Below are 27,175 nucleotides of genomic sequence, written 5' to 3'. Positions count from 1 at the left end.
GCTGTTAAAAATTATATGGCAGAAACAGTGGTTATACTTGATTTGCTATTCTCTGGCCCACGCCTCAGATGGTGAAACCAGTGAATTTACAACCTTTCTGGGGGTTTCTGGTGTGCAGTGGGACCAAGACCTCGCTGCAGGGGCTAGACTGTCAGTGAGGCCTGTGTGAGGGGGTGGGCAGAGGGTTCTTAGGGGATTTTTTGAGGTACCATATCTTCTATGCAGATCTGAAAGCTTGGAGTTAGCAAGATAGAGTTGTATTTTTATCCACATTTTATTTTCTGTATTTCAAATAAGAGATTTTTGAGAAAATTGAAAAAAAAATATCAGGGCTTTGACAGTGCAGGGTATTTTGGTTGACTGCTTCTGAGTGTGTTTTTTAAAACTTGCACACAGCATCTGTGATCCACAATGTGAGAGGATTTATAGCGTAGCACTTTATTTTCCCTGTCGTGACTTTTGTCAGAAAATGTTTTCACTGTGCTCAGTACTTCACGGATTACTTACATTTTGTTTTGTATATAACTTGTTAATGCTGTGCAAAGTTATACATTTTGGACTCTGAGGATGGTGGTTTTCACATGTGGCAAAAAATCACTTTGAAGCCTTCATTTCAAGGAGATGCAGCCCATCCACTCCTGTATCTTACTAACTGCTTCAGAGCCTTCAGGGAGAGCTAAGCAGAGCATGTATTCCTCTGGAGTTGAACTGTGCTCATTCTGAGCTTCCTGAAAGCAGAGATGCAGTGAGCTCGCGCTGGTGAAACCTGTTGGATTCCTGGGGGACGCAGCTGGAGCCTCTGGCTTGTTCGCTAGCAATGATTCAAGTCTTGCAGATTGTAAAGGAGCTGGTGACACCATCCAGGCAGAGAGCAGCCAGAGCGAAGGAAGGTAGGAACCGCAGCAGGATGCACAATCGGAGCACTTTAAGGCACTTAGAGATTTTTACGGATATCGATTTAAGGAGCAGCTATCAAAGAGGAGTTTGAGTTAGACTGTATGCTTTTGCTCTTCTGATGTATTTTGGTATCTGAACAGGATCAGGTAATGGCATAATTGTTAATGCACCTCATTATTACTGTTCTGAAATCACAAAGGAGAAGCATATCATTTTATTATGAGGCCTGAAGAGAGAGGAGAGGTTGTGACATATCCATTGCAGCCGTACTTTCCTGCTGCCGGGATCCTCTCACAATATTTATTTTGGGGGTGAGAAGAGTAATTTATATAATCCTTATCTAATTTTAAAATCTAATGTTCATGGCAGAAATCAGAAGAGAACAAGCTTGAATTCCACCTATAGCAGAGCAGAAGGACTGCTTGGTTCTTATTTGTGTGAATAAATGATTAAATAATAGTAATAAATATGAATGTAGCCAGTGAAAGGTAGATCTTATTGCTTTTTTCAGTGAATAGTTGCTTTTTTCTGTTTATGATATATGCTTAATTCTGTTAAAATAGTCCAATATTTATAGTCTGTGACAGTTTAAGATAAGCTGGAATACATTTTCAAAATCTTTTTTAATTGCATGCCTGACTTACGGATCTTAAAATAAACTAATGCAGATAGATCTTTGAAGAAGTATTAATACTTCTGTATTTTGATTTTTAGCATTTGAAGTAGTCTAGTTAATCTCTAAGATGACAGTTAGGAATTAATTTAAAAAATATAGGCCTTCAGCGAAGTTTGTAATACTGGCAATTTAACTAATTTTATCTACAGCTTAAAATCAGCCAGTTGATAAATTTATATGCCAGCTTTTTCATATGAAGGGTATATCATTCTGTTTTTATATTATCAGAATAGCATAAGCATACCTCAGATGATATAAAATATAGAATATTTTGGATTTAAAAAAAACTTGATATGATCTATGTTTAAAGTTAAGTTTATGAGATTCCTACAAGTCCTATGTAAAATGATTGAGGGTGATATTAGATAATGTAACATAAAATTTAATTAGTAATATACAGAATATTACAGCTGAAAGCAACTATAGAAATTTTCTTGTCCTCATTTCATGGAAGAATGAGGTATTTAAATGGACAAAAATGATCTCACAAATCAAAGAAACTCTTTTCATTATAAAAATGTGATAGTATTATCTAGGATGCTTCACAGTTATTTACCTCCTGTTTTCTCCTTCACTTTCTTCTGAAACAGAAGATTGTTTTTTATCTCTGAATAGCAGGATTCTAACAATTAGGCATTTTTTTAAAAAGCTTGTTGCTTTCACTATTTCAGGAAAATATAAATTAATTAAATCCCAATCTGTTTGAAAATGTCAGATTCATACAGTTTGACCTTTACAGACAGAATTTTTTTTAAATAACTAGTTTCTTCTAGTTTATATATTTTCAGGCACAGTCATTGTTACTTGGGATATATGTGGGGAAAGAATAATAATATTCTTCTTGCCTTTCATAATGCGCACATACATATACTTATAAATAATGTTATCATATTGACAGGAAATACCATATGAATAAAGGAAATATAGTACTAAAAGATACTAAATACTAAAGTAGAAGAATGGTTTTTGCTTTCAGATTTTTTTCACCTATATTTTCAGATAGAATTTTCCATGAAGCAGCTTATATATATAGACATTTTTCTTAGAAGCTTGTTTCTATCAAACCTGTTCTAATGGTGTTTTTAATCATTTAGCTAATATGTTTACTGTTTTATCTTTTTGCAAAGTAATGTTGTATTTTACCAATTTTTAATATTGGTAACTGCTTGAGTAAGGTAAAGTCCTACAGACAAATATAAAATAATGACTCATTGGAAGAGAGTTTTAAACTCAGTTCTTTAACAGGTAGCATGAACTTGGATGGCTGCAGGGATTGCAACATTCCAAAGTATTGTGTTCACATTAATAGTAAATACTATGGGAAAATTGATTTGTGAGCAGAAGTATAAAAATTGGGGATGAAATAATTATGATAGATGCTTTGAGAAGTTTTCATCAATTAGTTTTCCTTGATATGAGCCAGTAAACAAACTTAAAATGTTTTAAGTAAGATCCAAGGGTACGGCTAAGAATTACTTTGGAGGAGAGAAATTACAGAATATTCATGAATATTTTCTCTCAAATTTTTCAGAATATTTGCCAGATCACTGCTTTGTCACTTGGTAGAAAAGCTAATCAAGTATCCCAGTCTACCAAAATGTAGTGAAGTGCAGTGCTTATTCACGCTAATATTCTTTCAGGGATTTGGATTTTGCAGCAGTTAGCACTGTAAGAAAGGGAGAGAACTGGTGGTAGTACTATCTGAAGGATAATTCTCATGGATCCACACTCTGTTCTAACGATGCTGGGGGAACTGCTGGAAGTGACTGACATTTGTAAGATAGTTGAAGTGGACAGGAATAGACGTTTTGCAGTATAGCCTTGGAAGACTAGGCAAAAGACAGCTGGTCTTCAGGAGAGTACCTTTGCTTTAAGGGAAGGGGGTGCAGACATGCATGTGTATGTGCTCATTTGTCTGCCATTCTCTCATTTATTCTCCTTTGTCAGGTGTCCTCTATTTGGAATACACTTTGCTAATCAATCACTGGGGATACAAAATAAGGTATGATCCCTGCCCATACCTGAGACAGAGTAGATCCCAGCTATTTACTGAGTAAGGAATGAATGGAAGAATATATGTTTGTTTGTACAGCCTAGTTGACAGGTTTTTGTGTAGTCAGGGCAGTATTGTGAGTTGTTTGTTTTGCCATGAGGTCCTCATGGGCAGGATTCAAGCAGTTTAGTTCTGTGGACAGGGAAGGGAATGGGATAAGTGATTCTACGCTAAATGGAAAAATAAAGTATCAGTTTACCTCTAGAATGACCTGGTTAGCCTGCATCTGCAGGGCCCAGCTGACCAGATTGGGAAGGAACCATGTCATAGAGTAGACTGGAGGTAAAACCCTACAACCTACTCAGATGTACATCAGGCACAAATGTAGTCATTGTAACTGTGTATTAGAAAGGCATCATGTTTATTTGAACAAAAATATTTTGAGAATATTAAATATTTATCTTCTGGCTAAACAGAAGTATGCTGAATATATATCTTTTCTTAATGATTCAAGTTTCTTATTAAAAATTTTTTTTTGTAGTTAACAAAACCAGATGACCATGTTTATCAAAATTACTCTTAAAATCTGTAGATTGAGAGGGAAGCCCTGAAAATCTCTCCTGCTAGTAAAACATATGAGCTTTTGCTTCTGTCTTAATCTTTTCATTCTCACTTTCATGCCTCAGCACCTCTCCTCTAGATTATTAAAGTAGCTTCCTCCTTTTATTTGATAAACATGCATTTAATACTTATCGCATCTTAGATGCAAGGGTACAGATTTGTAAACTCTAGGAATTCATGTGCAGTTAGTAAGAGATGAAAGACAGTGATTATTGTAATAGATGAGATGTCATGGGAACCCCAGGGGGGAACTGGCCCTGGTTTGGTAATTACGAGAGTGAAGGGATTAAACTCTTTGGTAAAGTGACAGATACACTTATTTGAGCTAAGTAGCAAAGGATGTTTCCAGAAAAACATCTACTTCTGCTTTATTGACTATGTCAAAGCCTTTGACTGTGTGGATCACAACAAACTGTGGAACATTCTTCAAGAGATGAGAATACCAGACCGCCTTACCTGCCTCCTAAGAAATCTTCATCCAGGTCAAGAAGCAACAGTTAGAACCAGACATGGAACAACAGACTAGTTCCAAATCTGGAAAGGAGTAAGTCAAGGCTATATATTGTCACCCTGCTTATTTAATTTATATGTAGTGTACATCATGGGAAATGCCTGGCTGGATAACTCATAAGCTGGAATCAGGATTGCTGGGAGAAATATCAATAACTTCAGATATGCAGATGATACCACCCTTATGGCAGAAAGCAAAGAAGAACTAAAGAGCCTCTTGATGAAAGTAAAAGAGGAGAGTGAAAAAGTTGGCATAAAACTCAACATTCAAAAAACTAAGATCATGGCATCTGGTCCTATCACTTCATGGCAAATAAGATGAGGAAACAATGAAAACAGTGAGAGACTTTATTTTCTTGGGCTCCAAAATCACTGCAGATGGTGACTGCAGCCATGAAATTAAAAGATGGTTCCTCCTTGGAAGAAAAACTATGATAAACCTAGACAGCATATTAGAAAACAGAGACATTACTTTGCTGACAAAGGTCCATGTAGTCAAAGCTATGGTTTTCCAGGAGCTATGGTTTTTCTCACCGTGTGTGGAGATGAGAGTTGGAACATAAAGAAAGCTGAGCACCGAAGAATTGATGCTTTTGAACTGTGGTGTTGGAGAAGACTCTTGAGAGTCCCTTGGACTGCAGGGAGATCAAACCAGTCAATCCTAAAGGAAATCAGTCCTGAATATTCATTGGAAGGACTGATGCTAAAGCTGAAGCTCCAACACCTTGGCTACCTGATATGAAGAACAGATTCATTGGAAAAGACCCTGATGCTGGGAAAATTGAAGACAGGAGGAGAAGGAGATGACAGAGGATGAGATGGTTGGATGGCATCACCAACTCTTTGGACATGAGTTTGAGCAAGCTCTGAGAGTTGGTGATGGGCAGGGAAGCCTGGCGTGCTGCAGTCCATGGGGTCACAAAGAGTTGAACACAGCTGAGCAACTGAACTGAGCAAAGGATGCATAAAGCTTGCCGGGGAGGGGAAGGAGAATAGGCATCTCAAGCAAAATAAATAGTGGAGGAGAGCTCAGTGCTAAACATGAGCTTCTATCCCCTGTGAAAACGTTTGGAAATATTCCTAAGGTGACATTGGAAGAAAGTGAGAAAACTGGTCAGGTGTATTTGGCCATCCTCCCATTGCTGTCTGAGCTCATTTCGTGAATTTGCCATAGAACCTAAAGTTGGGACTTAACCTGTATTTCTAGCTGTGATGATCACTAGCTCTCTCCATGCACCCTCTGTGCCAGCAGCGCCAGAATGCTTGCTGTTGCCCAGATGTGCTGCTCCATCAGGATGGGAAGTCCTTCCCTTTCTTCTCCAGCGACTTGCCGTCCTTATCAGATCAGCCTCCAAGGCTCAAAGGAAACCCTCACCAGGAAGTGCTTCCTGATTTTTCTTCTCTCGTCTTTCTGTGTCAGAATTAATGATTTCTTTCTTTGTAATCTCGTAGCGTTTTACTTTTGCCTCTGTTACTAGATCTTTAAAATTCTACCGTACCTTACGATTGTATTTATTAAATCGGCCAGTAAATGTTAACTGGAACAATGTTTTGACTTACTTAACATTTTAGTTTCCATTCTGATTTTTAGCTGTGTTTTAGATAGTTGAGATTGTCATAAACTGATCATTAGAAATATTAAGTGGAATATTATAGCTAATAACATGGCAATGGACAGAGAAATGTGTGATTTTTCCCTTAAGATATTTTGTAATGGTTTGATAGGTAATGGTTTTCAGCTTCAGTTCAGTTTCAGTTCAGTCGCTCAGTCGTGTCCGACTCTTTGCGACCCCATGAATCGCAGCACGCCAGGCCTCCCTGTCCATCACCAACTCCCGGCGTTCACTCAGACTCACGTCCATTGAGTCAGTGATGCCATCCAGCCATCTCATCCTCTGTCGTCCCCTTCTCCTCCTGCCCCCAATCCCTCCCAGCATCAGAGTCTTTTCCAATGAGTCAACTCTTCGCATGAAGTGTCCAAAGTACTGGAGTTTCAGCTTTAGCATCATTCCTTCCAAAGAAATCCCAGGGTTGATCTCCTTCAGAGTGGACTGCTTGGATCTCCTTGCAGTCCAAGGGACTCTCAAGAGTCTTCTCCAACACCACAGTTCAAAAGCATCAATTCTTCAGTGCTCAGCCTTCTTCACAGTCCAGCTCTCACATCCATACATGACCACTGGAAAAACCATAGCCTTGACTAGACGGACCTTTGTTGGCAAAGTAATGTCTCTGCTTTTGAATATACTGTCTAGGTTGGTCATAACTTTTCTTCCAAGGAGCAAGCGTCTTTTAATTTCATGGCTGCAGTCACCATCTACAGTGATTTTGGAGCCCCCCAAAATAAAGTCAGACACTGTTTCCACTGTTTCCCCATCTATTTCCCATGAAGTGATGAGACCAGATGCCATGATCTTCGTTTTCTGAATGTTGAGCTTTAAGCCAACTTTTTCACTCTCCACTTTAACTTTCATCAAGAGGCTTTTCAATTCCTCTTCATTTCCTGCCATAAAGGTGATGTCATCTGCATATCTGAGGTTATTGATATTTTTCCCGGCAATCTTGATTCCAGATTGTGCTTCTTCCAGCCCAGCGTTTCTCATGATGTACTCTGCATAGAATTTAAATAAGAAGGGTGACAGTATACAGCCCTGATGTACTCCTTTTCCTATTTGGAACCAGTCTGTTGTTCCATGTCCAGTTCTAACTGTTGCTTCCTGACCTGCATACAGATTTCTCAAGAGGCAGGTCTGGTGGTCTGGTATTCCCATCTCTTGAAGAATTTTCCACAGTTTATTGTGATCCACACAGTCAAAGGCTTTGGCATAGTCAAAAAAGCAGAAATAGATGTTTTTCTGGAACTCTCTTGCTTTTTCCATGATCCAGCGGATGTTGGCAATTTGATTTCTGGTTCCTCTGCCTTTTCTAAAACCAGCTTGAACATCAGGAAGTTCACCGTTCAGGTATTGCTGAAGGTTTTCAGGTTATGTATGTTTATTTGTTGCTTTTTTCCTCTTATTTTCTCTTCAGCTTATGTTTAAACTATACCGATATTTTGCTACATGTTGACTGTTTTAAGTTTGAGAAACTGAAGTCATAGCATCTAGTGTGCTTTATTTCTTTGAAGTTCTCTGTGACTTAAGGAGAGTTTCATGCTCTTGGCCAAGAAAGAAGATGCCATGATAATTATTTCATGAGAAGCTGAGAAACAGCTGCTTGTGGCAGACACTGTCCACCCAGTCTCCCTTCAGTCTTTACTAACAGTAGGGTCTTGATTTTGTTTGTAGTGAGGTTGTGCTCAGTTAAAAGACAAACCAGCAGATAAACTGTTTCCTGAGATTTAAGCTACAGCCTGCTGGAGACTTCTGGGAAAGTTTTCCTTTTTGAGACAGTTGTCACCTCTGCTTCCTTGTTACATCTTTCTTTCCACCTGTTACGGGAATGTAATTCCTGGAGTTACAGCAGCCACAGTGTGACCGTGAGGACAGAAGCAACATGGTGGAAGAGAAACATAGAAGTCTGGACTCCAGTGACGCCAGTGAGACCAGTGAGCATTTGTGTCAGCCTTGACTTGCCTGTAACTTTTTGGTTTAGTACTTGTAGTGAAAGCGATCCTCCCTAGTGTGGTATCCAATGTGGTTAAAAAAGTTAAAAAGCAAGTTGCATCTTTTAAATGCATTTCAAGCACTATTAACACTGTACTTTGTTCAGTGCTGGGGTTGGTCAGTGTTAGCAAGGAGTAGCATATATCCATCCCAAGTTAAAGCGTAGATATGGCCATTTTAATATGATGGGAGGGACACTGATGATTTGGGAATCAGAAGACTCATGATCTAGTCATACCTCTGTGTGAGTTTGGGCAACTGGCTAAATGTCTTTGTGTCATGGGATTTTCCATCTATTAGATGAGTTTTCCCCTAAGATCTCATAGAGACCTGACATTGATATTCTACTACGTAATGCCATTTTTGTGTTTTGTGATAGCCTCTTAGATTAAAATATCAAATTTATAAGACCTGCCTGCCTACATTTACTCTTTTAAACACACGCAAACACATATACACAGTACATTGGGTTGTGTAATTGACTTAATGATGGAGAGCTCTTAGAGATTTCCCACGGTTTACTGCTCATGAATGACAACAGCCCAGGGGAGGCTAGTTGAGAACACGGCAGATTGGGTCTCAGTCTTGAATTTACTACTCACTTATTAGCTGTGTGACTTTCGGCAAGTTCCTTAACCTCCCTGTGCAGCAGACTCTTTATCTGAAAAGTAGGAATAATAATAACACGTATTTCACAGGAGTGTTGTGAGGATTGAGATAAGCCATATGAAGCACATAGTATGGGCTAAATATAAGCTGCCATTAATATTTTTGTTGGTTTTGATATTTTTATCTTTGTTATTACTGTTGATGCTACATTCCTGATCACTTAGATGGCTGATAGTTTGTTTAAAGGAGTTTATATCTGAGACAGAGTGTAGGGTTCTGTGGACAATGATCTGATTCAATATAGTGATATTTGTTACTATTGTGGTGTTGGCGGTGAGTTTCTTCTTTAGATTTATAATATTGGAAGTTGCAGTTGTATGTGTGTCTTGTGGGCAAAGTTAATTGATAAAAGTTTTATCAAAACTTTGTTTTAGGGAAATATACTCCTGTGTACACATCCTAATTAATAACCTTGGTTTACTTTTATTTTTTAAACTTTTTTTTTTGGGGGGTATAGCTAATTAACAAACGATGTTGTGGTAGTTTCAGGTGAACAGCAAAGGGGATTCAGCTGTACATATACATGTATCCATTCTCCCCCAAATTCTCTTCCCATCCAGGCTGCCATGTAACATTGAATGGAGTTCTCTGTGCAACACAGTAGGTCCTTGTTAGTTACCCATTTTAAATACAGCAATGTGTACATGACCACCCCAAACTATCCCTACTCCCCCACCCCAAGCCACCATAAGTTCACTCTCTAGTTCTGTGAGTCTCTCTGTTTTGTAAGTTCATTTGTATCATTTCTTTTTAGATTCACATGTGAAATGTCATATGATATTTCTCCTTCTCTGACTTCCTTAATTTGTTGCTGCAAATGGCATCATTTCGTTCTTTTTAATGGCTGAGCCCTATTCCATTGTATTTTGTACCGTGCCTTTATCCATTCCTCTGCTGATGGACATTCAGGTTGCTTCCATGTTTTGGCTATTGTAAACATTGCTGCAGTAAGCTTAGTAACTTTGTTTTAAATGTTATTTTAAAGAAAGATAGGTCATTTTATTTAGCTCATTAGCCCAGTGTATCTTTGTCTTAACTTTGGTGAAGAATTTCAAGAATAAAGAATGAATTTTACAGTCACTTCTTGAAGCCCAGTTATTAGGTATTCTGGCCTGGAAAACCCCATGGACGGAGAAGCCTGGTAGGCTACAGTGCCTGGGATTGCAAAGAGTCCGACACGACTAAGTGACTTCACTTTCACTTTGAATTGTTTAAACTTTAAAAATTGAATGCAATGGACTAGCTGCTTGGCCAGGGTTCCTCTCTTGCTTGTCAGTGGGCAGTGCTCTAGTGTGAAGAAGAGCAGAGTCTGATGCTCTGTCTGGCGTGCTACACTAGCCACTAATATGGGATAATTTAAGCTTAAATAATTAAAATTAAGTAAAATAAAACATTCAGTTCCTCAGTCATGCTGGCTGCACCCTGAATACTTGTTCCATTGGGCCTCACTGGATAGACTGTATGGGCTTCCCAGGTGGCACTAATGGTAAAGAACTGACCTGCCAATGCAGGAGGTATAAGAGGCTGGGATTTGATCCCTGAGTCGGGAAGATCCCCTGGAGGAGGGCATGGCAACCCACTCCAGTGTTCTTACCTAGAGAATCCCAGCCTGGCGGGTTCCATCCAGTCCATGAGGTCGCGAAGAGTTGGACATGACTAGAGTGGCTTAGCACTCATGCCTCCTGCATGGATGACTGCTTGGGTTCGTTTCCTATATTCACTGCTTAATAGTCATGTGACCTTGGGCAAGTTAGTTCATTTTCCTGTGCCTCAGTCTCCTCATATGTAAACTTGGACAAAAGTTCTCCTGAGGTTGTTAATGTGGATTATGTGAGTCAACATTTGTAAAGTGCCTAGAACAGCACCAGGCATGTTGTATGTGCTTGTTAAATAAACAAATACGCATCGTGTTCAGATTTACTATGCTTCATAACTTGTGTAGTGATTATCTTTTTGTCCTTAATGTATCTTTTACTGCCCTTTTGAGAAAAAAATTATATATACTGACCTGCTTGAATAATTTTTTGTATTTGAATTTTTATATTTGACTGCGATTTAGAGTAGTGTTTCTGTCACTGGCTTGAAAAATTTACTGGGAACCCTCGCTGCTTTCAAGGTGAAGCACAGTTTTCCTTGTCAGGCGCTTTAGGAGCTCCAGCCTACCCTTCCCAACTCATTTTCACTGCCTTCCAGTTCTATCCCTTTGTTCCACTTTTCAGGTAATCACTGCCTTTGTTGTTAAAAATATTTAATGGTGCTGGTTTTATCTCTTCAAGTGGTATGTAAGCTCTCCTAGAATGTGTAGCATTATTATTTGTGCATTTAGTAAATGCTCAGGATATGCTTGGAGTAAAAGAATCTTCTGTTTTTGAAATGCAATCAGTATTTCTATTAATATCGAAACAGCTATTTGTCATCTCTGAAGTAAGGGGAATTCGAAACCCCTTTCACCGTCTGTGATGTCAGCACCAGAAATGTGCTCCATTTCTTAATACTCTGCTGCTTGGCTGTGCTTGTCTCCGTCGGGGGGATCTGGACCACGATTCTGACCACTGTGGGTCACTGCCCTGCAGCATGCTCATGACGTGCAAAGCACCGATTGGTGACAGATGTGGTGTTTTTCTTGGTTATGCATTCTGGAAGCATGGTGATTTTATCTTGATTTCCTCATATCTTTAGGTTGTTTCCCATATTCTTTGGTTTGCTTTTTGTTACTTCTTTCTGTGTTTTTCCTGATTATTGTTGTTGTTGTTTAGTCACTAAGTTGTGTCTGACCCTTTTGTAACTCCATGGACTGTAGCCCTCCAGGCTCCTCTGTCAATGGGATTCTCCAGGCTAGAATACTGGAGTGGGTTGCCATTTCCTTCTTCAGGAGATCTTCCCGACCCAGAGATCAAACCTGTGTCTCCTGCATTGGCAGGCAGATTCTTTACCACAGAGCCACCTGGGAACAATTGCTTATCTCATGAATATAACAAAGGAAAAAAGTCGTTTAAAAGGAAAAATGTACCATCTATTTTAATAAGCAAAACTTAGTTTTCATATTTCTATAATAATGATACCTACGTATAATTAAGTATGCAGGTCAGGAAGCAATAGTTAGAACTGGACGTGGAACAACAGACTGGTTCCAAATATAAAAAGGAGTACGTCAAGGCTGTATATTGTCACCCTACTTATTTAACTTCTATGTAGAGTACATCATGAGAAACACTGGGCTGGAGGAAGCACAAGCTGGAATCAAGATTGCCAGTAAAAATATCAATAACCTCAGATATGCAGATGCCACCACCCTTATGGCAGAAAGTGAAGAGGAACTGAAAAGCCTCTTGATGAAAGTGAAAGAGGAGAGTGAAAAAGTTGGCTTAAAGCTCAACATTCAGAAAACGAAGATCATGGCATCTGGTCCCATCACTTCATGGGAAATAGATGGGGAAACAGTGGAAACAGTGTCTGACTTTAATTTTTTGGGCTCCAAAATCACTGCAGATGGTGACTGCAGCCATGAAATTAAAAGACGCTTGCTCCTTGGAAGGAAAGTTATGACCAACCTAGACAGTATATTCAAAAGCAGAGACATTACTTTGCCAATAAAGGTCCGTCTAGTCAAGGCTGTGGTTTTCCAGTAGTCATGTATGGATGTGAGAGTTGGATTGTGAAGAAAGCTGAGCGCTGAAGAATTGATGCTTTTGAAGTGTGGTGTTGGAGAAAACTCTTGAGAGTCCCTTGAACTGCGAGGAGATCCAACCAGTCCAGCCTATGGGACTATCAACCAGTAATTCTAAAGGAGATCAGTCCTGGGTGTTCATTGGAGAGACTGATGCTGAAGCTGAAACTCCAATACTTTGGCCACCTGATGCGAAGAGCTGACTCATTTGAAAAGATCCTGATGCTGGGAAAGATTGAGGGCAGGAGGAGAAGGGGACGACAGAGGATGAGATGGCTGGATGGCATCACCGACTCAATGGACGTGGGTTTGGGTGGACTCCAGGAATTGGTGATGTACAAGGAGGCCTGGCGTGCTGCAGTTCATGGGGTCGCAAAGAATCAGACACGACTGAGCGACAACTGAACTGAACTTACACTTTAAAGAGTTTATTTTCTCCATATGAGGAAAAAAGTGTAAAACCTCTGAACCTCTACTATAGAATGGTGTATGCCTGTGGTCTAAGGTCATACAGAATTCCCATTTGTTGTTACAAGTTGCTTAATATATAACAACATCAGTGGCAAGCCCATTATTTCTGTGGATAGCTGCATTTTGGACTCATATACTATATTGCAATATATTGCATCTGTGTTGTGCAGGTTGCCTTGAGTTATGCTGATGGAGAAAAGAGTGGATATTATAAAACCTGAATAAATGTGAGTAAAATTAGAGTAATGTGAATAATGAAAGTTATGTGTATAAAATTCAGGTGTAAATTGTCTTGGATTGTAACCGGAGGTACTCGGACGTCATCTCTGCGACTTTGATTCAGTGTTGTAGTGTTGGGTGTTTGGAGGTGGCCTGGGGGCAATTGGGAACTGGAAGACAGAAGCACCAGGTTCTGCTCAGGAATTCTTTAGAGTTGCCCTCTGCGTGTATCCCTGCTTGTTGCCCTGTGACGTGATACTTAACAGTTGCTTTTCAAAGTGCTGTGCCTTCATCACTCTCTGAGCTTCTTGAGGGCAAGGACCACAGTCCATTCATCATTTTGGAGAAAAGTGAATTCTGAGAAATGCAGTGGTTTGTGAGCTTGTCTGATATTTGTTTCTCTCTAGCTTATCATCAAAGTGATGAATGCATATATGGGTAATAGGTAATTGGTATATTTAATCAGTTACCTAATTACTGAGAGGACTCAATTCTCACTTTATATTATTTTATTACTGAAACAGACTGCCCAGTAGATGTTATAAACATCCTCTAGAGAACAATTAGGTTTACAGTGACTTATTGTGCTTCGAATGCTACTTGGAATTAAATGTTTGTTTGTACCGCTATCTTGGTATAATTTAAATGTAATTTAGAAGTGCTGCAGTGTCTTGATTCAGATAACTTGCTACCCTTTAAAAACTGGCTGCTTGAGTATTGCTTCTCTCCCATTTGGCAGACGCCAGATGCAGTGATTAATAGAGGTCATTATGCTACTTAGTCATGGAGCGCTTTTAATGGCTATTACCTGAACATCTGCTGGTTTCATCACTGTAGTTACCCAGAACATCCAACACAATGTAGATACTATGCTTGGAAAATTTGACTTAGGCTAATCTAAATTTCTACTTTAGAACATCTTAATATTCCTTTACATGTTAAATAATTGTCAGAAAACACTGATTTTTCTGTAAAGTGAACAATAAAAAATAGCAAGAAAAGAGTTTTGGAACGGTTGTTCTGGGTAGTCCTGGAGTCCCATAGGCTGAGTTCTCAGTGTCTGGTTGTCTGTGCACAGAATTGGGTGGGAGAAGCAGTGACTTTCTCATGCATTCTGTTATGTGAAGCCTTGACTGAAAATGTGGGGCTTGGAGTGGAATTGAAAGGAAGGAAAATGGTTACCCAGAGTCTGCTGGAAGAACGCCGGAAAGTGAGAAAGGGTCTGTTGATGATGGGATTTTCAGAAATAGGAACAAATACTTTTAAAATTTTAAAACAGGTTCAGTGCTTGCTTTGGCAGCACATATACTAAAATGGAAATTACTACAGATTCCCAGAAAATTGCAAAATATGATACTGAGAGGTCCCATGTATCCTTCACCCAACTTCCCCCAATGGTAGCACATTATAATAGTTGAATGATAGTTGAATATTATTCACACAGAATGATAGTTGAATAGCAAAGAATGATAGTTGATATCACAGAATGATAGTTGAATATCAAAACCAAGATATTGACGTTGATGCAACTCACAGACTACATTCAGATTTTACCAATTTTACATGTACTTGTGTGTGTGTGAGGGGGATAGTGTATAATTTATGTAGTTTTATCACACATAGAGGATCCTTATAACCACCGCCAGTAAGATACAGAGCTGTTCCTTTGCCTTCAGAGCTGCCCTTTTATAGTAATGCCTTCTCCTTTCGCCCTGCCTGCCCTTCCTGAACCCCCTGCAACCACTAATTTGTTTCTCATCGCTCTAATTTTGTCATTTTGAGAATATTATATAAGTGGAATAATGTAATGTTACTTTCAGGGATTGGCTCCCCTCACCCCCCCAGGATCCATGCAAACTGTTTCATACATGAACCGCTAGTTTAGTTTTATTGCTGAGTAGTATCCCATAGTATGAATATACCAGAGTTTAACCATTTACCCATTGAAGGATATTTGGATTTTTTTCAAGATTTTGACCAATACAATTAAAGCTGTTATGGACATTCGTATCAAATATAGTTTTTTTGGTGGATATAAGTTTTCATTTCTCTGAGATAAATATCCAATATGATTGGTAGATTAATAGTAAGTCTTATTTTCCAGGAAACTACCAAAAGACCAATATTTTATTTCTCCAAAACTTAATTACTAATGCCTGATAAAACTGGGACACTGAGAAATTAGTCAGTTCCCATATGATTGTGTTCTATAAAATTCCGTGTCTACAGGTCAAGAGACAATCAAGTGGACATTTAGCTGATATAACAGATAAATTACAGAGGTACGTACGGCTAGTAACATATGAAGGGATTTTGAATGTTACTGAGAATCAGACAACTGTTTGTTGATGGGCTTGTATTTAGATGTAAGTAATTTAAAAGCAGACGGAATGGCTGGAACAGTCCAGAGTGGGTAGTACGGCAGGTACATTGGGCAAGAAATGCCTTAAGCAATCCAGATATTTTAACTTTTCTCCTCAGTAACACTCAACCTTTGTCCTTTTATCTGCACGGTGGCTGCTGCGTCCCCACCCTTGGGTCCAAGAGCCAGTCAGGAGAAAGGGAAAGGGGGAAATCTACAGCGAGTGTCACCTGTACAAAGAAAGCAGAAACTTTGCTTAAACCATCAGCTAGAATTGCGTCATGTGCTGCCAGCAGCTGCAAGGGGACCTGGGGAGCAAGCGTTTTTTTGTTTTTTTTTTTTTTTTACTTGACGCATTCTTGCTGAAAAGACATGGGGTGTTCTTAGTAAGGAAGATGTGAGAATCTTGGGTAGGCAGCTAGCAAACTTTGTCGGATAATACAGATACAAAATGTCATGTGTGCTTAAGACTGACTGATATTTAAAAATATGAATATGTTATGTAAGAGGTTCTAACACATTGTTCATAAGAGAATAAGGTTTATGATGGGTAATATATTCTTTATCAGCATTAAGGGTTGTATTTCATCCAGTCTGTCAGTACAGATTTCTGACTGTTCTGTAGAAATACTGTCCCTTGCCTGCACAAGTGCAGAAAGATCTCCTTTCTGTAACATTGTTTGCATAATATCAGACCACTAGGAAGTATCTGAATGTCAGTGAGAGAAAAACTCTTGCATCATGGTATATCCATACAGTGGAGTACAGGAGAGCCCACGAGTAAAAATAATACTTGCTTTATGAGAACAGGTTTGGAAAACAGCCATGAAATATATGTTAATAGGAAAAAAATTTCGTAGATTATGCCAAGCAGAGTTCTACCACCTACCCTCTATATATATGTATGTGTTCTTGCGCATGTGTGCGGGTGTATACGTGTGCGGGTGTATACGTGTGCGGTATGATTACATCTTTTTTGGCCTATTCAGAAGAGAAGGACTCTATAGGAGAACACCAAGAACAGTTAATATTGGAAAATGGGTTTGGGAAGGGAGAATGTGGAAAGAGATCTCTTTTCTATATATACATCTGTATTGCTTGAATAATTTACAAGCTTGTAATAATTGTTCAGTTAGCAAATGTAAGTTTTGTATAATGTAAATTTTTGGATGCTTAAAGCACATACTTTTAAGTTATTCTGGATGAAACTATGTAACATATCATTTCACCATTTTATGCCATCAGTTCAGTTGCTCAGTCGTATCCGACTCTTTGCGACTGCATAAATCACAGCACACCAGGCCTCCCTGTCCATCACCAACTCCCAGAGTTCACTCAGACTCACGTCCATCGAGTCAGTGATGCCATCCAGCCATCTCATCCTCTTTCGTCCCCTTCTCCTCCTGCCCCCAATCCCTCCCAGCATCAGAGTCTTTTCCAATGAGTCAACTCTTCGCATGAGGTGGCCAAAGTACTTTCAGCTTTAGCATCATTCCTTCCAAAGAAATTCCAGGGCTGATCTTCAGAATGGATTAGTTGGATCTCCTTGCAGTCCAAGGGACTCTCAGGAGTCTTCTCCAACACCACAGTTCAAAAGCATCAATTCTTTGGTGCTCAGCTTAGTGTACTAGATATTTTTTCTTAGTAAGGCAAAGAAAGGTTGAAGGTGGGAGGAGAAGGAAGTAACAAGATGAGATGGTTGGATGGCATCACTGACTCGATGGACATGAGTTTGAGTAAGCTCTGGAAGTTGGTGATGAACAGGGCAGCCTGACATGCTGCAATCCAAGGGGTCGCAAAAAGTTGGATGCGACTGAGAGACTTAACTGAACTGAAGGCAAGGCCTAATGAGATACTCGGGGCTGGTTGAATGTACTCAAAAAAGATTTAGATTAAATGTTTTTTAACGCTTTCTTATACATCTTTTAGTTTTGACTTCTTAGACAGCCGTACCTCTTGTATTTTACCAGTGTTTCTGCCTCTAACAGTTCTTCTTATTTCTAATTTCCTGCTTCAATCTTCTTTGACTGGAGAATGAAGCAATCAGCAACCTGGTTTTAATTGTTTCTGAAAATAGTTCTGAATACAAACAGGATAAATTTATTCTGAATGAAGGTTTAGAGACTCTAGGTACCTAAAGTATGTGAATTTTAACTGCTATTTGAACACCCCCCCCCCCCCCCGTACCCGGCCCCCCCCAACCCCCACCCCAGTTCAGGGCTCTTTTTTTCTTATTTACCTTTGCTCTCAGCTGTATTTTAGTTATCTGAGATGGCTTGATACATAAAGTTTGCCAAATCCAGGGATGTTTAAAAAACAGATATCCTATCCCATCAGTGTTCCTCTTTTAGAGGATCTTATTAACAGCGGTAAAGCCAGGAGAATAGAGTGTTTTAGGGCAGAGTTATATAGGAAAAAAGCCCCTGAGCCTTCAGGTATTTGCCTTTCCTTTCTGTTCCTTCATAGTAGGATGATTCTTGCCTTTGTTGACAAGTTAATAATTAACCTTGTGTAAGGTAGTGTGCGGAGCACGCAGAGCAGGCTAGGGTTTGAATCCTGATTCTGTCATGTCCGTAGCTAAGTGACCTTCCTGATCCTCCGTTTTCTTACATTTAAAAGCTTGTTTTGCTTAATATTAGACATAGTTTATATAAATGCCTCATTGGCCCATTCAGAGATTTCTGTGAGCCCTGAGCAAAGAAAATGTGTCTGTGTGCTTGTATAATGTATCTGCACACAGTATTCAAACAGTGAGTGCTATTAGGAAGGATTATATGAAATTTGAGATATTGTACTTTTTTTCTATAATAAAACATTGTACTTTTTCCTTTTATTTTTACAGAATTATTATCCTGGTGGAGAAAGCTTATACAATGTAGAACGTATAAGGGGATTAAAAAAAAAACTTCTAATTTCCTCACTCAGGAAAGATCTCTATTAATATTTTATAGTCTCTCTCAGTTTTTTTCCCATGTGCAAAATACTACTTGCTTTGCAGACTGTTAAATCCTGCAGACAACCTTACGTGGCGTGGGGTTGACTCAGTCTTCGCTTACTGGAAGTGAGGCTGAGAGGTTGAGATCAAGTTGCTGGTCAGTGGTGGAGGTGGTGTTCAGGATCAGAAGTGAGAAGGGGCTCCCCTCCCCAACCAGTTGGAAGCAGTCATCTCTCTCCATAATCAGTTTGCCACAGTCTGTGTTCATAAGATGTTTGATCAAGATTTAGGTTGTACTTTGTATTGTTTAAGAAAGCGAAGTAAATTTGGACTTAATGCATTGTATGTCTATATATTATTGCAGTTTAATATTACTTAGGTGATAACATGTTTGGCCCTCCATAAATGTTAAACTCTAATAATTGAGGTCAAAATGAGACTTTGTATTACTCCATTGTAATCTTTAAACTACTCTTTAAGCTGTAACATGCCTTACTGTGGTGCTTGGAATACACATGTTCACTCTGGATGTTGAATGAATTATTGAGTGGTCTGGAAATTGATCTTAAAGTTGCCGTTTTATTGTACTCAGAAAATGATTAAATCAGCCATATCCTGATTTTTATGTTTTAATGTTATAATTTCCATGATCATGTATTTTTAGGGTAAGAAGTTGTTATTTGGGTCAGTAAATATTGCCTTTAATATAAACATCCTAAAGCATTTACAGATTTATTTATAATCTTCAGAAACTGCCTGAAAAACTAGTTTGTATATTGTACTGTTATATACTGCCTATATAGTACCTTTAGATACACACACACACAAATCTGTTTTCTTATGAGAATTTTCCTTTATTACACTATTATTCGTGGACCAACTTCAGTATGTTGCAACTTTCAACTTGATTGGGATTAAGTGGCCGTAGTTTATATAAAGTTAATGAGGTGACTTTAGATACCTGTAGAGGTGTGGACTTGTTAAAGAGCTGGGTGTGTGTGAGGGAGAAGTACGATGTGTTTTAACTATAGAGGTGTGTTTGGAATTCCACAACCATGGACTAGGACCAGACCGTCAAGGGTTGTTTTAGACACATTACGATTTGGCCTGTAGATACCCAGTGTAGACATCCAGAAAGCGTCAGGAGGGGAGTTTAGCATCTAGGTAGTACAGGGTAGATAGAGGGACCTGGTTACAGGATTCGTCGTTTTGGGAAAGCATATGATCACTCATGGGAGAACTTGATGACACAGGGCATAAAGACAAGGAGAGAGATCCGAGGGAGCCCTGTTGGTAAAGGATACCCTGGGGCGGCGATGGTCCTCTGTGCATGAGCGCTGGTGCTTCTCCCGGTAAAGGAGGAATTCAGCTGGAGCGCAGAGGGAGAGGGGAAGAGGAGGCCAGGGCTTCAGAGTCTGTTTGGTGACTCATGACTTGTGACTTCCCGACAGGCTCTGGCCGACTTGATACCCACTTTGCGAAAACCAGTGCAGCTACATGGGGCTGGAGAATACACCGCCTCTGACTACTTGTCCTGAGTTTTACTCTCCCTGTCAGTCATATTAAATTACACTACTTCATTCGTGTCGGTGACTGTCTCATTTCCCCCACATTTCTCAAACCTTCAACCTCTCTTTGGCATATCAGCTCTCTTGTCTTTGTTTGTAACTGAGAAACTTGAAGCTAATTGCTTCAGGGAACTGTCAGTTCCCTCCATCAGCTGAACCCATGGACTCTGCCTGTTCCTGCCCTGTGTGAGCTTGCTGCTGCCACGTAGGGTAGCCTCTGCTTGTGTGCTAAATTCTCTGTCCTCATCTGCTCATAAACCCTGCTCACTCAGCTGTCCTTTCTCTTGGCATCAGTTTCTTCCTCCAGTTCATCATTCCCATCATTATTCCATGTGCTGTTATTTCTCTTATCAAATTAAAAAAAAACTTCATTTGACTCTGCTCTTCTTGCCAGTAACTCTTCCACTTCTCTCTTCCCTTTTGCCGTAAATCTCCAAGGAGTTGTCTGTACTCACTGTCTTCAATTTATCCTTTGCCATTTTTCTTTTAAATTCACTTTGGTCAGACTTTTAGCCCCGTGACTTCGATTTAACGTTGGCAGAAAGTCAATTTAAAATTTGCTTTTAAAATCATAAGTCTGATTTGAAGTGGGATGTTATTCACACCACTTTAATCCCCTTTGCTAAATGTACTATATTTTGAGAAATGTGTAGACTTTACCATCCATCCATAGTTGCTATGGTTATATCATAAAGAGGTATTAAAAATGGTAATAAAAATGTAATTGCTGTTGTATTATATTGAGTATCATACTTGCTGGCTTTGTAATACTGGTCTCTATATGTCTTTTTTTGGTGACTATTCCTTAATCTTTCCTACTATTAAGAAGTTACCTAGTTTTGACCAAGAAGATGATTTCAAGTTTCTCTGACATGTTGAATGAAGCTGTGAATGAAGAACTGAGCTGAGTGAGCATGAAGGAAGCATGCAGGAACTTTGGTACAGAAGGACAACAAAATATTAAGCAGAGTTAATGAAATGATATCCATAATTGATAATGAGTTGTATGCTTCAGCTTTAGTAAATCATTAAAAGTTGTTTTGAGTATATGGAGTTGCTCTAGAATTCTTTTAAAATTGTCTAATTATGACCTCTAAGGAATTCTTTCATGCAAGGATTATAAAAAATCTAGGTTGTCAGTTGGTGGTACCTCTAGAATTGAGAGGCAGATCAGTTTACTCAAAAATACTGAATATGTTCAGTTTGTTAAGAGAGGTCTAGCGAAATCTAAGACTATCTGACTTTTCTCTATATTAAAATATTCTACTATGAGTTTGAGTTGAAGAACCTTAAAATACTTTACCTGGTCTGTTTTTCCTTTTAATTTTATTGGTTTTTGTTTTATGTATTTTGAAGCATACTTAGGTTTTCCACATGGATTGATTCTTTTGGTGCTGTGATATGTAACTTTTTATCTCTGCTAATGATTCTTGTCTAAATCTGCTTTGTCTAATCTAAGTACAGTGATAACTTTTTTAGATTTGTGTTTGCATGGTATGCCTTTTCCCATGTTTTGTTTGTTTTCTTTTTAACTTTTATGTCCTTATATTTAAGATACGTTTCTTCTAAGTAGTATATATCTATATGTTTACATTTTTCTGATTATTTTTATCTTTTAACTGGAGTGTTCAGTCTGTTTACATATGTTACTATCATGTATGAGTATAAATCTGCTTTTCTGTCTTCCCACCTGTTAACAGTTTTTTTTCTGTCATTGCTAGATATCTTTTAGATTATTCAAGTTTTTATTATCCATTGTCACATTTATTAGCTTGTTATAAATTCTTTTCCTGTTTGTTAGTATTACCCTGGATTGCATTTTTCATCCTTGAGTTATTTGAGTATATGATAAATTAGTGCTGTTACCCATTTCCCAGCAAAATCTTAAACTTTAAGAACCTTAAAATGCTTTACCTGCATTTCTATCTTCCTGCCTTTGGGTGTTACTCGTGTATGGTTTGAGTCTAGCTACGTCTTGAGTCCCGTGTGTTTAATAACCTTGTCTTGGCTTTTTATATTGCTCTTTATTCCTTCCTTCATGTTTGTTCTTTCATTAAGGCTCGTATTCTTCTGCTTGAAGAACTTTTATTATTTCAGTGTATGTATATGGCCATTATATATCTCAGTTGTTGGTCTAGGAAGTATCTCTGTTTTTGGATTCAGTTTTAAAGGATGTGTAAAGAATTTCTTGAAGTTTTGAGTTGCTGATTATTTTCTTTCAGCACTTTAAGGCATTGTTTCATTGTCTGCTGACTTTCATAGTTTCTGTTTAGAAGTTTGCATTAGTCTTGTTTATTGCTGCTGCTTTGAAAGTTCTCTATCTTTTCCTCTGGCTGCTTTTAGGATTTCTTCTTTAGATTTCAGAAGTTTTACTCTGATGTGTCCAGGAGGTTTTTTCTTTGTATTTATCCTGCTTGAGGTTTATGTTACCTTTTGAATCTGTGTTACCATTCTTGCTTATTGGCTCTTTAAAACTGCTTCTACAGTATTATATCTATCTTCCCTTTCCGAGTCTCCAGTTATATGTGTGTTATACCATTTCTTGTGTCTCATATGTGCTTCATTTATTTTCTGTGGGATTGTTTTTTTTTTGGTCTCTCGTTTCAGTCTATATATTTTCTACTGATTTGTCTTTCTGGATCATGAATCCTCTTATTAGTTATATCGAATCTGCTGTTAAGACTGTTGAGTTTTTAATTTCAGTGATTGTATTTTTTAGTCCTAGAGTTTTCATATGCTTCTTTAAAAAAGAGTGGGGATTCCAAGTCTTCAGTGAAATTATCTATCTTGTCATTGATCTTCCTGAACATTTTAATTACAGAATTTAAAAAAAAAGTCTGATACTGTAATATCTGACTTACCTTGTGGGTCTCTGCTTCCTTTTCTTTTTTTTTTTCTTGGTACTATTTCTTCCTATGCCTGATTTTTTTTTTTTAATAGAATAGCAGCTATTATGTAAAATATTTGTAGAAGTTTTGGTTAAACTTTTGCTTCTGGCAGGCAGTTAGAGACAAGACATGGTAACTTAGTTCACTGGGTTTGAGCTTGAGTTGAGTATTTATTAGGCTTTGTGTATTTACAGTTCTCCATTAATCCTAATGTATAGTCATTCAGTGACCTCACCTGAAAGTCTGGGCTACCTACCAGGTTTCTTTTCTGATGGTGGATCTTGAACTGCAGTTTTTAATCATTTCAGGACTGTGAGGTTGCCAAAAACTATTTAGCTTTTTAACTGTTATTGCTACTCTCTACTTGGCTTCTCTCAGTCTGTGCTGCTTACGAATGGGCAAATGCATTGCAGAGTTAAGCAGCCGACTGACTGACTGACTGCTCTTTGCTTTCTTCTTCTGTGGGGTTTTGGCTCTGTTGTAGGTGCTGTGAGCACCAGTGTTTGTCTTCCCAGCCCTGTGAGACTGCTGCATTTTCTGCCTCTTAGCAGGTTTTCATCTGGGCAGGTAGTGTTGTTAGTCTCTTCCTTCTGTACACTCCTGCCTCCTCTTGCCATCTATCGTCCTTCATTTCTGCTGTCTGAAACACAAAGTGACGGTTGAAGATCCAGCAACCATTTTGGTCCATGAGGTGACTTTGAGGATGGAAGTCGTGAGGGAGATAATGGAGAAGAAAGATTGAAGAGCCTGGAATCCTGTTGACTCTAGGGTCATCATATCAGACCTAGATGGCTTAGATCTGGATTTCCTTGGCATCCAGAGGAAAATCAATATCTTCTTTCATTTCCGTTTTGCTATTTTAAGTTTTATGTTGTACCCAGGCATATCTAACACTAATTAATGGAGTGAGGGGGTTCAGTGAACTAGTATAAGTATACACTCACATAGCATAGTAAGGGTCATTGATTTTTAGCCTTTTATATGTTTATAATATACATAACAAGAAACAGTCCCTGGAGTGAAGAGTCTCATGGACAGCTTGTCTGTTATGTCTATTGCAGTTGCCCAAGTGCCATCATTTTATTTTCTGCACAAGGCAAGATAGAAATCCAAGTTAGAGGAACTTTACTATAGTGAAAGACTCAAATTTGAATATTATTATGCTTGACAAGTTACTTATGACATGCCTACCAAATGATCCCAATAGACCGCAGTTGGGAATTACTGGACATTATCTTGGAGCAACATTTTCCTTCCATTCAGCAAATATAATTCCATGAACAAAATATGGTTGTAGACTAATGTGGTAGTGGGGGAAATGAAAAAAGCAAGGGATGATTGAAAAAAAAATCAGAAATTAGTGGAAAATTACATGTAGAAGAGTGAAAGAAAAAGAAATGTTAAAAATGACACTAAGCTTTTGAACCTAAAGTCTGGCATGGTGATACGATTGGTGGAGATGGGTAAATTTGGAAGCGTTTCTTGCAAGAAAAGAAAGTCTCATTACTTAAAGTTAAGAATATGTTTAATTGATGTCCTTCCTCTTGGTGTGTGTGAATTCTCTTTGTAACATGCATTGTATTACACCAACATAAAAGGATTTCTTTATTTCATCACCCCCCCACCCCCCCGAAGGATATTACTGAACTTTACCAGACCTTTGGTTGGTGTAGTACCCTTATATATTCCATTATATATTCCCTGGCTGCCCCTATCCATAGATGGTATTTCAGGAACTAATCTTAAAACTATTTGCAATTCTAATGTAGGTGGCAAAACTATAACCCCATTGAAAACAGGAATTCAGCACAAAGCTACATTATGTCCTTATTTTGACAATGATTATAATTAGCTGAATCTCAGGACCTGCGGTAGTATCTGTTCACATTTTTGAGGTACACACGAATGACTCACTATCCTGACTCACTTGTTCAAGTTCACTGTCATTCAAAAGCTCTTTTATTCTGCTGTCCTTTTTTTAGCTTTTAGTTTTTTTTTCTTGATGAATAGAATTATTGTAGTAAGTCTCACTTTGCTGAATATAACCTTTGTTTTTTCTTAATTGGTGTGTATATGCCACGCCTCTAGGCATATTTGAGCCTTTTACTTACGATGGCTGGCATCTTGTTGTTTGGTCTTGGCAGGAAGTACAGTGGAATGAGAGCTGGTAGTGATAAGAGCCGTGAGACTGCAAGCTCTGTGGTTAATAGGGTAAGCGTACTTTAGTGAAAATACACACCTATTGTTTAGGAATGTTCTATACGTTTAGTCATACCCAGTTAAAGCCTTTTCCAGGAAGTACCATGAGGCCTAGTAAATATTAATAATTGAGCTGGCCCAATTATTTCAAAGAATATTTGATCAAACAAAATTCCAGGGAAATAACCTGAATAGTCCTTGAGTTTGTGATAGGGTTTGACCAGTAGTTTGAGACTAGATGAGTAGGCCTCAACAGCCCATTACAGAACCGCTTGTAGGCATTGCCGCATAGTGAGGTGCACAGGATTTGGAGACGGAAAGACCTGGGTATGGTTTGTGGCACCCCCGCTGTGTAATGGCCAGTGTGCCCCCCTCCAAGTCTCCAGTGGTTCCTGTGTCACTGGTGCTGTGATGAGGATTAAATTAGGAATTTCTCGTCTGTTCACTTAGTCATGCAGTAAGTTCAGTGGGCATCAGCTTTGTGTCGGACACTGTACTGGCACTGGTTTACAGTGGAAAATAAAGCGACACGGACTAACCTGTGGGTTCGGTGGAGAAGACAGAAAGAAAACAAACCACTGACAGTGGTGGTGCTTTCTGTCAAGGAAGATACGCAGGCGCCATAAGAGAACCCCTGAAGATGGCCCTGAAGAGGCGGCTCTGGGACTGACGAGGGAAGAGTCGGCATGCAGAGGAGAGCGCCAGCTGCAGGGGACGGGATATTCGCTGGCCCTGAAGCAGAAAAGCTGAACGGAGGCGGGGAGGGGAAGGTGCTCCTTGAACTGGAGTAAAGTCTGGTGCGTGGGAGTATCATGGGTGAAGAGTAGGCTAAATAACCATGCATGCTCTGTGTGGCGCCTGCCTGGGTGGAGGGGCAGGGGTACGATTAGTGTTAGTTGCCATCATTGTTCTTTTTATAATAATCCGTTACTTTATTTAAAGGTTATTTCATGGGCTGAAGGAAGCTAATAGCTTCTGAAGTAGATGCTATGAAGTCAGTGAGTTAAACTCATGCATGCTGTTTAGAGAGGGCTCAGGCCCTCAGTCAGAGCTTGTTGGTGATTATTTTTCATACTGTTTGCATAAATTTAGTTATTTGATTTTTCTAACAACTTAGACGTACATATAGGGGCATGAATCTAGAGGTTCTCCAAAAGACAGCAAGAAGTTGCAGTGTAATAAAGACAAAATTTAAAGTGATTAGTTATTAAAAGTGTGAGATGATGAAATCTTTTCCCTCCAGATTTATTGAAGTATCATTTATGCACAGTGAAACGAATCCATTTGAAGCATAACTTGATGGATTTTCATAATTATATATAGTCACATAGCCACCCCCTTGTCCTGATATAGAAAAGTTCTATCAAGAATTCTGAAAATTCTTGTTTTCTTGTGTCTCTCTCCCTTGGCCATCAGACTTAAGCAGCCTCTTATCTGCTGTCACTATAGTTCTGTGTTTTCTGGAATTTCATGTAAATGGAATTGTACATCATGAGGTCTTTTGGTTTGACTTCTTTTATTCCTAGTATTGCATGTGTTAGTAATGTGTTCCTTTGTATCATTTCGTTGACTGAAAAATATTGCGCAACCTAAAAGCTGAGAGTTATGTTTTATTCAGTGGACACACTGAGGACTTCAGCCCAGGAGACAGGCTCTCAGGTTGCTCAGCTAAGGGAGGAGCCAGGATATGTGGAGTTTTTGCAAAAACAAACCAGGTAGTTGAACATCAAAAGATTTCAGCTAATTAAAAAACACATCTCAAGGTAATGAATTTAGTGTGTCTGGGCTTGCTGAAATCATTTCTTTGATACGTACCGTAACTACCTAGGAACAGTCTCCTCTTTTTCTCCATCTTGAATTCCCTCCGGTGTACAGTTCTGGGCAGCTGCGTGGCTGAT

At 38.8% G+C, this 27,175-nt stretch overlaps 1 protein-coding gene across 1 annotated transcript in view; it reads left to right on the top strand.

The window, feature by feature from the left end:
* Positions 1-817: 817 nt before the first annotated feature.
* The window catches only part of USP6NL (USP6 N-terminal like), a 99,489-nt gene continuing 73,131 nt past the window's right edge, over positions 818-27,175 (top strand). Inside the window, exon 1 of the mRNA XM_068987286.1 lies at positions 818-890. Within this exon, the coding sequence (XP_068843387.1) occupies positions 818-890 (73 nt within the window). The remainder of the gene's footprint in view (positions 891-27,175) is intronic.

Source organism: Capricornis sumatraensis, chromosome 15 (genome assembly GCF_032405125.1).
Source record: "Capricornis sumatraensis isolate serow.1 chromosome 15, serow.2, whole genome shotgun sequence".
Classification (NCBI taxonomy): domain Eukaryota; kingdom Metazoa; phylum Chordata; class Mammalia; order Artiodactyla; family Bovidae; genus Capricornis; species Capricornis sumatraensis.
Note: the sequence above shows the minus strand (reverse complement) of the source record. Positions and strands in the feature narration are given on the sequence as shown.